The following is a 13,198-nucleotide window of genomic DNA, read 5'->3' as shown; positions in this document are numbered from 1 at the left end:
GGCGCCTCGGCAGAGACAAATGCACGATGCTAAGCTGAGAAATTGCTGAATTACAACTCATCGCAGGCCCAGTCGAATTTCGCGTCAAGGAAACAAATACGCGATTGCTCATTGCTTCAACTCTTCCACTCCGCCAAAATGCCCGTCAAGAAGGAACCGGGCGAAATGAGCGCCTTTGAGCGCAAGCGACTAGAAAATATCGCCGCCAACCGCGCCATCTTGACCGACATTTCCGTCACGGCGAAGAAGATTATTCCAGATAAACCGAAACCCGCCAAGTCTGCACCCCCAAAGCGCAAGAGCCGCGGGGACCAAATAAAACGCGAGCCAAGCCGTCCCACGCGCATGAGTTCACGCTTGGCCGGTCTCGAGGCAGACAATGAGACGCTGAAGCGCAAACTAGAAGTCGAGGCCGAGAATCAGGCCGAGGTTGCCAAAGCCAAGAAGCTGCGTGTTGTTGGCGACTTGAACTTGGGCGACATTGCGGTCGAGGGCAAGAAATGGAGCGCGGGACTGGACAGCCTGAAGGGTATTGTGCGCGGCGCGCAACCTGGCGTGAGGACATTTACCGAGGACGATATCCAAGAAACGACGGACAAGAGTCTAAAGGATCTGCGACAACGAATGGGAGGTCTCAAACTATATGAACATTGGCTTCCTAATGGTACGTTATCATCACCGCTTCTAACCCATCGCGCATCTCACCTAACGACGCAGACATCAAAATAACCCCTCAACGTGTATACGCACTCGGATTCCACCCGACCGAGGACAAGCCCATAGTCTTTGCAGGCGACAAAGAAGGCAACATGGGCGTGTTTGACGGCTCACAAACACCCCCCGAAGTTGACGATGACGAAAATCCCACCTCCGATCCGGAAATATCAGCCTTCAAAACACACTCCCGAACAATAACATCGTTTGTATTTCCACCCACAGACGGCAACACTGTATACTCGTCCTCTTACGACTCTTCCATCCGCAAAATGGACCTCGAAAAGGGCACATCTATCCAGGTCTTCGCCCCCTCAGACATCGATACCGACATGCCCATCTCGGCACTGGACATGGCGCACTCGGAGCCAAACATACTCTACTTTTCAACATTAGACGGTGGTGTGGGGCGCTACGACGTTCGCGCCCCAGGAAGCGAAGAGATCTGGACTCTATCGGAACAAAAAATCGGTGGCTTCTCACTACATCCTCTCCAACCACATCTCATCGCGACCGCGTCGCTCGATAGAACCTTGAAGATATGGGACACCAGAAAAATCTCTGGCAAGGGAGACCTCCGCCACCCTGCTTTGCTGGGGGAACACGAGTCGCGGCTTTCTGTGTCTCATGCGTCGTGGAGCGCGGCAGGCCACATTGCCACTTCTTCCTACGATGACACCATCAAGATTTACGACTTTACCGAGGCGAGCAGCTGGAAGGCAGGACACGACATATCCGCCAACACAATGGAGCCGAAACACAAGATTCGCCATAACAACCAGACGGGCCGGTGGGTTACGATACTCAAGCCGCAGTGGCAGCGACGCCCGCACGACGGCATACAAAAGTTGGTCATGGCGAATATGAACCGCTTCGTGGACGTGTTCGCCTCGGATGGAAGCCAGTTGGCGCAGCTTGATGGCGAGGGGATCACGGCCGTGCCGGCAGTGGCGCATTTTCATCCGACTCTGGACTGGGTTGCTGGGGGCAATGGGAGTGGGAAGTTGTGCTTGTGGCAGTGAGTAGCGTACATGTCGGGTAGGCCTGTCTTTGATAATGAACATGATTATATCCCTGGTTCTCACTTGTGTTTTCTCTTAGATAGGAAGCGTCCTTAGGCACATGTTTTGGGCGGCTATATGCGCCTCCGGGTGCCGCCGAGTCTCAGTGTCCGGATGCCCTGAGAACATAATATTCATCGTAGTTGGATCACGCAGCCGCGAAATGATGGGAGGACATGATTGTTACCAAGTTGCGGGCTGATAGCTAATCCGCCTGGCATCCCAAGTCAATGCCATGTCGCCTCGGACACCTGCCAGGAGCGCATCGAGCAGTTTTTGAACGAGCCACATCCTCAACCACACATGATGCATGACTCGCCCATGGGATTGTGCTTTCTTCCGCCTTATCCGAGATGCTACAACAAAACGTACACTTCAAAACATTGACTTTGTCGCCAATTGGAATCGGATAGGGCTTGAGCTGCCGAAACGCGCCAGGTTGTTCTGGAACAAGCAACGTACTGGGAAACATACACCCGTGAATTTGGATTGCTCATTTGTAACTTTGTAAGTAGCAAGCGAAAGCAAGGCGCTTCACGACTTCACGAAGCCGTAACATCATCACTTGGTTGACTCTTTACTAACGGGGTGCGGCGCAAAGCTTGCTGCGAAGGATTCTTGTCGCCGATTTTGATCACGTTGGGCTGAAAACACAAACACGTTGATTGAACGGAGCTTTACCAAAAAGAGTCTCTCATGAGGGGAAAAATCAACCCTAAAATGGAGGAAGACGAAAAGTACGTCCCCAGATTGTTTCCCTTGTGGGCGTTGGCGCTCTCGCCTACTCCATAAAGTACGATGCATGACGAGCCACACTCCCTTTACTCCGGCGTTGTCTCATACTTTCTTTTTTTGCATTCCTCAGAGTCCCTAAAGCGGCCGTGAACTAGATTACTGCTACACCGAGCATGAACGCGAAGGGACCATGAGACGTCTCGAGGTTCTTGACGATCAAAGCTTCTTGAGGCCGGTCCGCTCCCTTTCGCAAGGTCACAGAGGAGCGGTGTTTAGCGTCATAGTTATGACGGGTCAACTGGTGCTTTTCCAGGGCCATAGTCATCGCGAAAGATACGCCCGTGGTTCAAGTATCAATGGCCTGCCCGGGCTCCTGACTGTGTAAAAATAATTCCGGCGCTGACGGACGGCATCTCAATTTACCTCGATTCATGGCGCCCAATTTTTGTGCAGCAGGCAATATACGGAGTACAGAATCTCCTACAACACGAGTAACCCCTGCCAAGTCAATCACTGACAGCACGCCATCCTCTCCCGCATCAGTTTCCCGCCACCATTCTCATGCCTGGAAAAGGGTAGAGCAGCGGAGGAATCCCAGCATACAAGTGAGTACATGGGAGCACACCTTTTTACAGACCACAAACATATCGCGTCATCTGTGACCGCCATGTCTCTGGTCACCGACGCTCCGAAAAGCAAACTGGTCCCTTGGGGACTCGCAACAAGAGCGTTTTTACATGTGGCTGGGTGGACGGCCCGCCTAGAAAGACGACTGCGAAAGTTGGACCACCTCGCGCTATTGTGAGATTATCGCCAAGTCCCGTGGTTGGTTATGTTGTAGCAGTTGTTTTAGTTCAGCCGCGGTGAGACATGTCATCGCAAGGGTAAAAGACGCAGGGTAGACGGAAGAGACGTGTCTGGAATAGCTTTACAAACTACCAGACTATTCTCCGCAAGCCAGAAATTTTCCGTGTCTTGTCTCCAGCTTTGCGACATTTCGGAACGGCAAGCCATGACCCTAGCGCTTCAGCCGTGTAGTAGTACTTTCCTTTGACACACGCATGCTTTTTATATTTTTGGCTTCCGTTACCCGCAGAAACTCTGAACGACGCGATGGGTAGTTTGGTTAGAATTTGGTTACCTTTGTGGCAATTCCTCAGCCCGGGGTCGGGAGGTCGCTTGGGGAGATAATTCCCTGTTCCAGCCTGATGGGGAACGAAACGACGCGCAAACGCGCGGGTGGCTTCTTGATGTATCCCTTCGGGCAGAGTGCTGAATGAGACACAGAGTCAGGTCATGTTTAACGGCAGTTTCAAGCATCTGTCTCAACACGATCAAGCGACGAGGCGGGATTGGGAATATTGACTCTCAGTTTCTGTTACCACTTCGATATCCCTTTGCTCCTCCAACCGTTTTAACCTACAGTCTCAGCCTTTTGGACGCCCTAAAAAGCCCGATGCCCTCACCGTTCTCTATAGAGGTCTCCTATTTCTGTTCAGCGATGCAATGACCTTCGGTTGAACTACCAGACCGTGAGCGAGATGGCTTCTGCTGGACTACCTCCGCCGCCCTCGGGAATTGATCTCTCCCAAGACAAACGGCCTTTGATTGTGGCGATTTCAGTGACAACCTGGATTCTGGCATTCACCACGGTGGCATGTCGAATTGTAGGACGACGCATGAGGGGGCTTCAATTATGGCTCGATGACTGGTTTATTGTTGCAGCTTTGGTACGCTCGCCCGCCCACAGGCCATGAGATTCAGAAGTGACAATGTGAGCGTCGCGTCTAACTTGTCACAGCCACCGTCATTGGGTCATGTTCTCGGCATGGCAGCATACGGTACGTCTCAACATGCCGTTTATATATATACGAAGCGCGGATCATTGCGACGTACCGCTACTAATACAAGGATAGCCGTCAGCCATGGACTCGGAAGACACGTTTGGGCGGCAAAGCGCGATTGTCTGTACGCCTGGGCGCTCGGACTGTTTGTCGCCGAAATCTGCTATACCCTCACATTAGTATTTGTCGAACTTTCCATCTTGTCATTTTTCTGGCGATCATTTTCTGTTCGCGACTCGATCCAATGGCCGATTCTCATTCTCGCATCCCTAGTGTGTATCTGGGGTGCGGCGGTAGTACGTGTGGATCGATGTACAATGCAGCGCAAATGAGTTCATCTTTGACATCGTGTTACAGCTTCTCGTTACATTTCTGCAGTGCCTTCCTACTCGCGCAATTTGGGAGCGTTTCGATCCCGCCAACTCCATGAGCGCCAACAACTACACCTGCGAAGTTGACCTCGTCAAGTTCTTTTACGCAAATGCAATTCCAACCATTGTGACCGACTTGGTAATGTTGATGCTCCCGGTGCCGTATGTATGGAGGCTTCAGCTGCCGCGCATTCAGAAAATTGCTCTGGGTTGTGTCTTTCTGGCTGGAGTATTGTGAGTCCAACCCAGCGGATGGGCCCTTGTTGGCATGTCTAACCCCGTTTGCCAGCGTCACCATTATTTCCATGATACGATTTTACCATCTTTTATCGCTGGATCTGGAAGACCCTGATATAACCTGGAACTTTGTCACAGTGGGTATCTGGTCTTTTGTCGAAGGCAACACTGCCATTGTCTGCGGTAAGTCGCACAATGGTCTCAAGAGGCTAGTTGGTTGCGTGCTAATAATTTCAGCCTGTCTACCTTTTCTTAGGCCCGTGATCAACAGAATCCCGTGTGGCAATCCATTCATTTTAGCCCCGGTTCCATTGAACATCGTTCAACAATCCGAAGATTCTGGCCGCGGCTTTAACCAGAAGAACGTATTCCCAACTTGGGGCTTTAATAAAAGTCACGCCGCTTCAACCGCCCCAGTGCAGTCTTTGCACCATGACGAACTCGATAACGATGAATACCCATTTGCTCACCTTGCAGACGATGTGTCTGAAACTGATACGCCAGCCAGACGCGATGATAGGGCGTTTGTCGATTTGGAAGCCGTTGTCGCAATCCCCTCGGCAAGATATATTCCCATGACAAGAGACGTTCGCCAACCGCATCAAGCAACTCCATGAGCAGAAGGAAAATCTGTGTGTTATGCCGCAAGAATTTGCGTCACGATGGTATAAGCGCAGTTTAAAAGGACCACACCAATCGTTGGGTTCACTGAGGCGGTCGAGCAATCAGCACGTCAGCCTCCCCTTGTAGACTTAGCTCGTCGTCTTCATGGGGAATCACCAGTGTGAACCCTTTGGATAGCGGCAAGGGATCAGAGTGCGAAGTGTTCGATAACAACTTGCCATCAAGAACGACTAGAATGGCAAATCCGCGCTTGGTTCTCGCTGAACCTTCTACATGGATTCTCTCAAGTCCAAAGTGCTTGGTGGACTCTGCAGCCAAAACGCTCTTTGCGACAACTCCCGACGTTACCCATTGCTCGACCTGAACGTAATCCACGGCTTTGAGAGCAGTGGGAAACTCAAGCCCCAGATGGCCGCCGTTTTTGCCATGAATAGCAAACCCGCCCCATTCGCACAGCACGGAAAGATCCTCTGGCCCCTGGATTTTAACAACTACGATGCCATTACTAATAGCGTGCAATGTACCCGGCGGAACGTGCAGCGTCTGACGCGGCAAAAGGCCAAACTTTTGCATACGATCCAGCGGGTTCGTTCCCCGACCCGTCTCGACAAGTTGCGGTAGCTCCCCGCTGTCAATCGATTCCTTTAATACAAGCCACACCGAGCCGGGTGTCAGGATATACCAGGCTTCCGCTTTGCCGTGATTTCGTCCAAGGTGTGCCTGGACCAATCGACATGAGGGTGAGCGTGGACAGGCAGTCTCTAGCCGGCATCCAACAGCTTCACCAGGAGTTTGGTACCAGCGCCATATTTCGCCAGATGCTCTGCGCTAAGCTATTTCTCTGGCTAAGAAGACACTGCATCTGTGAGCAGAGTCCCGTCCTGAAGCCGGCTGGCTGTAGCCAATACCGGCCGTGGCGAAGCAGCACGTCGTGGAAGATACCCAGTCTTCGGGCTGGTGAGAGGAGCAAGGGGGGTTGGAGCGAACCGCAGAAATCCGTGCTCCGCCTGCGTAGAAGCGTTTCTCAGGTTTATTCTCAGGGACGACGATGGGTGCCATGGCGGATCGTGAACGAAGTGCTGGTTATGTCGACAGGTTTGTATCTGAAGAACAGCGATTCTCGGAAGCACAAATTGCCAGCCTCTATCTAAAGAAGCCCAAGGCATGAATGCTGCGTGAGACGGTAGATTTATAATGCGAACACTTTTATATATATCTACTCCAAGGTGCAGGTTGTGCTGATCGCGGCCGTGGCGGATTTGGTCTGTGGGCAAGGTGATACAGCGGCAATCATCTGTCATCCTACAAGACCGCTGATGGGCCTTGACTTTTAGTGAGCCATTGACGGTACTTGCATGGACAGATGTTCCAACAGTGGGAGAGACTATTGGTGGCGTAGTTGAAGGATGACGAGTGGCTTGCGATTCACAAAACAAACGATGCACTGGAAATGCTTGTCAAGGGCCGAGGAGAGAATGATGGATGCCTTAGATAGTAATGTCTGGCATGACTATGTACGTGGCGGGCGTGTCTTGCCCTCTGGCACAAGCGAAACAAAGGCACCAGACGCTCGACGCTTCGCATCACTGCGTCGGCTCGTCGCTCTTGAAGGGATGCTGCATCTCCATGCCGGCAGACGCATACCCGCACTTGCGGTAGAAGCCGCTCTTTGCAGCATCGCAGTTGAGAAGGCTCTTGGTGCATCCGACATTCCTGGCCACCGAGTCGAGGGCATTGATCATCTTGAGCCCAAGGCCCTTGGCCTGGTAGGCCTTGGCGATGCAGATTTCCTCGACGTGGCCTACGCTTGCGCGGTTCCAGATGCTACTCGTGTCAGGGACGTGCGTGATACGCCGGGGATAATTGCGTGAACGTACAACTTCTTTTCGACGACGACGGCTCCCGTGCCGACGATGCGCCCGGCGTGCTCTATGACGACATAGTAGTAGGGTCCCTTGCCGTGCGTGTCCATCTCGTCGTAGCGCTCGTTGAACTCGTGCTCCGTCTGGTCCCCCGTCCAGGTGAGATCGTGGAGGCATGCGAGGAAGCCCTTGGCGTAGTCTCCCTTTTCGAGGGGCCGGATGGTGAAGCCTTCTGGGAGGGAGGAGGCGACCTCTGGTGAGATGAGGGAGGCGGGGAAGAGGGGCATGGTTTCGACGGGTTGGGACTGGACTGATGGGCGAGGTGGTTTATGGTGCTGAGCGGCGAGGGAATGGGCTTTTGGCCCTGTTTGGCGGTCTTGTATACTCGAGGGAGATGAGAGGAGTCGGGCGAGATGGAGGTGGCTCAGCCGGAGGGGGTTATTGACTTATTGTGCGCCCATGTGCCCCCACAGAAAGAACTTGGAGAAGTGATTCACGGCCGAGCCGTCTCGGATGGCGAGAAGGACGAGGGCAAATAAATTGGCGAGAAAGCGGCGTAAATGTTGAATCCCTCTCATGAGAATACATTCTGTCCCAGCAGCCAACAACAGTTGGTGTTGACTCGGCGGCCATCTCGGCACCTGCCCCAGCAAAACCGCCGGTTTGACCGGCTTCATCCGGGCGACGGAGCCAACAGCCTCCGAAAGGTTCAGGTCCCGCGGTGTGTATCAAGGCAATGCTAGGTGCCTCAGCCGTTGTTGCAGGCAATTGGAGTACTACCAGACCTTATTGAGGCCCAAACCAGCAAACGACGCAAACGACGTGCACAACGTGCGTGCGCCGGCTCACGAATTCGCAGCCATTCGTGCTGGCAGTGCGTGCTTGACATCACCGCTTGCGTTCACCAGCCAGCAACGCGCGTAGCCTGCTTCAATGTTCCTTTCTGGCACAAGTACCTGGTGCTGGTGAATGGCCATTGGCTCCAATATGGGTAGCTGAGCATGTGCCAATTCCCCGCGTGTCTTCTAGATTTCGGACGATGAATCAGTTGACCATATAAGCCGCCGTTTGTACACGCCCAATCCGCCCGCATCGCAACAAAACGCGCCCTCTCCCGCATATTCAACAAGCAGCAATCCCTTACCATTCATCTGCAGTCTCAGCCCATCAAAAATGACACACCACTCCTACGTCGGCTCCGGCCCCTACTGCTACGCCAACTCGTTCGCCATGGTCATGGGCGCCGAAGCCCCGTCCACCGCCGTCCTCGAATTCGCCACGTGCAGCCCCTTCGGCATGCAGGTCGTCGGCAAGGAGCTCGTCTTTTTCGACCCCTTTGGCTGGGACCCCACGCAGGCCTTTGACGACATGCTCACCGCCGCGGGGTGGACGTCCAAACTCACCATTGGCAAAGACGCAGACGACGCGCTTGCTTGTTTACAGCGGGAGCTCCGGCAGGGCCCCGTCTTCGCGGGACCCCTCGAGATGGGCTACCTTGGCTATCATCCGGGAAACAAGGGCCCCATGGGGGCAGACCACTACGTCGTCGTCTTGGGCATCGACGGCGACGGGCTGCGGCTGCGGCTGCACGACCCCCACGGCTTCCCGTACGCGTCCATCCCCGTGTCCGAGTTCCTGCGCGCCTGGAGGACGGACTCCCTCGGCTACGGGACGTCGTACACGATGCGCAGCGAGTTTCGCCGCGTGCGGGTGTTTACCGAGGAGGAGGTCATTCGGCGGTCTTTGCCGAATGCCCGCCGGTGGCTTGGCATGGGGGCCGTCGAGGCAGGCAGCATGCCGCCGGGGTCGTGTGGCAACGCGTCGGCCGTGGACCGCCTGGTCGACATTATCCAGACCAATTTCCACCCGGGCGTGAGGAATCCGCTTGTTTACTTTGCCGTAAGGGTGGGCGCGCGGCGTCTTGCCGACGGGGCTACGTGCCTGCGGAGGATTGGGTACGCGGATGCCGCGGGCGTCATGGCGAGACAGGCCCAGTTGGTTGGGGGGTTGCAGTATCCCTTGGTCGCGGGGGATACGGCGGGTGCCGTCGAGATATTGAGAGAGTTGGGCCCGACGTATGACGAGTTGAAGGCGGCGCTGGGGTGATGCCGTGACGTTGCTCCTGGTGTGGATGTCAAGATGCGGCATCGGCAGCATGGCAGACGACTGCTTCTTATACGGAATCTCTACAAGATCAAACACGGCTCTGTACGATTCTGTGTAGCTCTCGGAAAGAGCAAGTATTCTGAAATAAGCTCTTTCGCTTGAACGACGTAACAGCCCTTTGGCTGATTCTACCCCCCTTCACCACGGCTTTGCATCGCAAGGCGTGCCGTGAGCGTATTGTATTCGCGGCACGACTCCTCCAGGTGCTAATGCAGTACCCTGTTAAACAGGTATATGAAATGGTTTCTTTACAGGGCGCCCCAACCGCCCAAGACATAAGACGCCCGACATAGCCTCCCACAGTGCTCGCTAAATGGTTGTAAGTGGTAGGCGTCACACTATCCATGCAGTTAGTTTCAAACACACATGTAGAATAGAGCATCGCGGGCATGTTTCCCAACATTGAAACAACCTACCTTGCATTTGCCCGCTGTAATTTTTGGGATCCCCACGACCGGTTTTTTCACAGGCTTTTCCGCCCTTTCTACCTCGTCTTGGAACGCGGTACAGTGATCCTCCAACTTGATTCGAAGATCCTCATTCCCTGGAGGGTTACTCTCTAGTTCAGAGCAAGAATCTAGGAGCCCAGTAAGGCCCATTTCCCATATCCGCTCCGCGTATTCATCAGTACGCTGGAGCGCCTCGCAGCGTCTCTGAGACCACCGCCAAACGTGCGGATCACCACCGTTATACACGTCGACTCCTTTACAACCCCTGATAAGCTCGTCAATCTTGCCCTGTTTAAAGTCCCTCTGCAGGCTCTCCGTGAATTCATCTTTTGTAGGGGTGCAGAAGTGGCTCTTTCGCCCTTGAATCGTCTCGCTCTCCCGCCCTCCTTTTAATGCGCATATAATCGAGGCCTTGAGATCGTTTCCGTCAATGTCATCGCGCGAGGGGCCCCCAATGGCCTCCTGGATAGAAGCTATGGCGTCGTCGAACCAGCGGACCGCCGCGCCGATAGGGTTGTCCCATTGCTTGATGGCCTCGAGCAAGTCCCTCGCGAACGGCAGGATAAGAGTAAAAGCAGCCGCCTTGCCCACAGCCTTGGTCACCCGGACTTTGCTCGACTTGTAAATCGGACGCTTGCTGCTCACCTTGGACTTTGGCGGCTTGCCGTCGGGGTTGGAAGCGGTTGAAGGCTTCTTGGGGGGTTTTGGCCTGGTGAGACCGGTGGTTTCCTGGTGGCCGAGACGCGTCATGCAGCCCGCGTCTCTCTTGGTCGACTTGCCGGCGCATATGGAGCTGATCAAGTCGTCGAGGTTCTTCTCTACTGCCTTTGTCTTGAATGCTTTCCACGTGTCGTCCTGCCATGCTGGGGAGAGGCGAGGGAACCCGGCAAGCTGCGGTGCCGCGCCGGTGCCCCGTAGCTTTTGGAAACTACCCTTGTTGAACTTGGGGTTTTTCTTGAATCCCTTAAACTTGCCCTGTCGTAGCTTTTCTTGACTCTCCTTGCCGATTTTCGGGTCGGAAAAGTCGTCCTTGTAGGTGACTTCCCACCAGCCTTCGATCTGGTCATAAGGGATGAAGCCAATAGCCGCATGCTCTTTTTGCGCGGCGTAGGGAGAGTATTTTCCGAGAGACCTATTCACGTCCACCATTCGTTTATCCGTGTGAATCCGGTAGATGTAGCCCTTTTGCTCGGGTACATCATCGTTAACAGCAAATGTGAGTCCCACGCCGGGGTCAGCACTTGTCGAAACGTAGCGTGTAAATTCGGCCGTTTCCCCTGCCGCATGATGGAATAGGCTGCTACCTTCTTGTAGTTCAACGGCAGAAAGTGCAGCTCCCGCTCGTTGCTTCTGCACGCCTCGCGAATATAGGCCCCCGTCCTTCTCGACGTCTGCTGGGCTCCTCCCCGTCTCGCCGCGGTAGACATATTCCGGAAATTCATCATCAAAGTCGCCTGCTTGGCGACGATCAAGTGCTATCTCGGTCCTGCGCGTCGACTCTAGTTGGCTCTGGCAAAGCCCAAGAAGCAGTGCCAGAGTGGCTATCAAGGCCAACAGACTTGTCTTCATTGTGGAAGGATTCTGGGGGGGAATGATATTAAAACTGGGCACCAGTACCCCTGAGGAATGCGTGCCCAAGTATGGCAGCGGTTTGCTTTTGCAAAAGCCTGGGCAATGCAGATTGCATTCGCAGCATCACTTGCGCCAGGGTTAGTTATATATCATATTCAGTCAATTTCTCACCGGAACATGTACTGTCATGGTATTCATTTAGAGTCAGGCCCTCGAGTCTCGGCTGCCAATATCCCCATGCCACAATTCACTTGGTCTGCAATGCGAGACGGATATGCCGAGGAGATATCATCCTAGCAGACCCTAACCCATGAACTTCCCCTGAATCCACTCCACTCCACTCCATATGTGTGACAAGGGCTCAATAGAGGGCATGAAGTCAATAGATCAATTCATCTGATAACAGTCTTTGGAATCAAAGGTCCTTGGTTTTCCGTAAGGCCTCGTTGACCAAAGACCTCCTTAAATACAAGAAGTCAGTGAGGGACTTTGCCCTAGGTCTCGTGACCGTAGCCCTCGTGTAACAGGCCATTTCCGTGTAACAATATGTGCCCAAAGCACGGCATTGTGTACCGTAAAAGTAATCTATTTGCTACCTTTGGCCTATAGCGAACACGAGAGATTGAGCAAGGATTTGCGAGGCTTGTGATTAAATAGTCGGAGATAATGCCGGATTTACGGAGGTGAGCCAACGTCTCCCACCGGAGCAGCGCCCAGTATATACATGGATCTTGATATCAGTGAAATTTTCTGAATCGTAGAGTCGTACGCGGACAGGCATGGCTGAAGCTCTAAAAATAGTCAATGGACCTCCTCTCACAGCTGAAGCTAATTAACAGGGGCGAGTACACGGCAATTGTTTGAGCGGTACGTACTGCGCGAGCAAGCAGAGCTAGGTCTTCAGTTGACGATATTTCAGGGGTTGTATTGGATATGCTATTGCAAGCGATACCGGGTGGCATCTGGTCGCACGATACTTTATAAGCGTCATCTACATCATGTTGCACTCTTAGCTAGTAACGATATACGCACTTTATAGAGAGACATGAAGTGATATCATTACCACATACCAGCTCTGAATGGATAGTTCTAGTTAATGCGCTTATATAAACAGCATCTTATATTTTACCTAGTCCCAATTAACTCCTTACTTTTTATCTCGATAGTATTCCAATCACCCTATGCGCATGCCTGTATAGTTGCTGCGATGACTTGAGCAAAGCGGAATAACTTGCATGGCTAATAAGTAAACCGAGAGGTGATGGCCTAGAATGCATCCAACGCCTAGTAATACAAGACAACCGGCCAAATACTAGTGATGAAGCGCACTACGTGTAAGAGTCATGTCTGCCTCGCAATTTCCTTACCACCGAATCTCTTTTGCCAAGTTTTTTTTTAGCATTGGCTATTCCCACGGGGATTTGGGTAGATAATATCAAAATTTGTTAAGCTAGTGATGTCTTTTCAGCTTGGAATGGGTGGCTTTGGCGTTGAATGGCATGTCATGCCGTGTCAGGGGAAGCATTCGCATGAATCTAGTATGTCTGGTCTTCATCATCGGTA

The 13,198-nt window shown here is 53.1% G+C and overlaps 6 protein-coding genes across 6 annotated transcripts; 3 read left to right on the top strand and 3 right to left on the bottom strand.

Annotated features, from left to right (window-relative positions):
- Positions 1 to 138: 138 nt before the first annotated feature.
- On the top strand, positions 139 to 1,736 carry CMR1 (DNA damage-binding protein CMR1; the record flags this gene model as incomplete). The annotated part of the gene is made up of 2 exons (XM_014685487.1): positions 139 to 664; positions 718 to 1,736. 2 exons carry the CDS (start codon positions 139 to 141, stop codon positions 1,734 to 1,736), a joined length of 1,545 nt encoding a protein of 514 aa, XP_014540973.1.
- A 2,315-nt stretch (positions 1,737 to 4,051) lies between these two features.
- G6M90_00g054300 (uncharacterized protein) lies at positions 4,052 to 5,579 on the top strand (the record flags this gene model as incomplete). Its single annotated transcript, XM_014685488.1, has 6 exons — positions 4,052 to 4,240; positions 4,312 to 4,351; positions 4,427 to 4,650; positions 4,712 to 4,959; positions 5,015 to 5,145; positions 5,200 to 5,579. The coding sequence occupies 6 exons, from the start codon at positions 4,052 to 4,054 to the stop codon at positions 5,577 to 5,579; spliced, it is 1,212 nt and encodes a 403-aa protein (XP_014540974.1).
- Positions 5,580 to 5,667: 88 nt separating this feature from the next.
- Positions 5,668 to 6,645, bottom strand: G6M90_00g054290 (uncharacterized protein; the record flags this gene model as incomplete). The annotated part of the gene is made up of 3 exons (XM_066130580.1): positions 5,668 to 6,306; positions 6,386 to 6,442; positions 6,529 to 6,645. The coding sequence occupies 3 exons, from the start codon at positions 6,643 to 6,645 to the stop codon at positions 5,668 to 5,670; spliced, it is 813 nt and encodes a 270-aa protein (XP_065986821.1).
- A 524-nt stretch (positions 6,646 to 7,169) lies between these two features.
- Positions 7,170 to 7,735, bottom strand: GNA1_0 (Glucosamine 6-phosphate N-acetyltransferase; the record flags this gene model as incomplete). The annotated part of the gene is made up of 2 exons (XM_014685490.1): positions 7,170 to 7,410; positions 7,464 to 7,735. The coding sequence occupies 2 exons, from the start codon at positions 7,733 to 7,735 to the stop codon at positions 7,170 to 7,172; spliced, it is 513 nt and encodes a 170-aa protein (XP_014540976.1).
- Positions 7,736 to 8,621: 886 nt separating this feature from the next.
- On the top strand, positions 8,622 to 9,554 carry G6M90_00g054270 (uncharacterized protein; the record flags this gene model as incomplete). The annotated part of the gene is made up of 1 exon (XM_014685491.1): positions 8,622 to 9,554. The coding sequence occupies one exon, from the start codon at positions 8,622 to 8,624 to the stop codon at positions 9,552 to 9,554; it is 933 nt and encodes a 310-aa protein (XP_014540977.1).
- A 308-nt stretch (positions 9,555 to 9,862) lies between these two features.
- On the bottom strand, positions 9,863 to 11,632 carry E2AA_2 (Heat-labile enterotoxin IIA, A chain; the record flags this gene model as incomplete). The annotated part of the gene is made up of 2 exons (XM_014685492.1): positions 9,863 to 9,952; positions 10,031 to 11,632. The coding sequence occupies 2 exons, from the start codon at positions 11,630 to 11,632 to the stop codon at positions 9,863 to 9,865; spliced, it is 1,692 nt and encodes a 563-aa protein (XP_014540978.1).
- Between the last annotated feature and the right edge of the window lie 1,566 nt (positions 11,633 to 13,198).

Source organism: Metarhizium brunneum, chromosome 3, assembly GCF_013426205.1.
Source record: "Metarhizium brunneum chromosome 3, complete sequence".
Taxonomy (NCBI): domain Eukaryota; kingdom Fungi; phylum Ascomycota; class Sordariomycetes; order Hypocreales; family Clavicipitaceae; genus Metarhizium; species Metarhizium brunneum.
The sequence above is the reverse complement of the archived record's forward strand: the minus strand, read 5'-3'. Positions and strand labels throughout refer to the sequence as shown.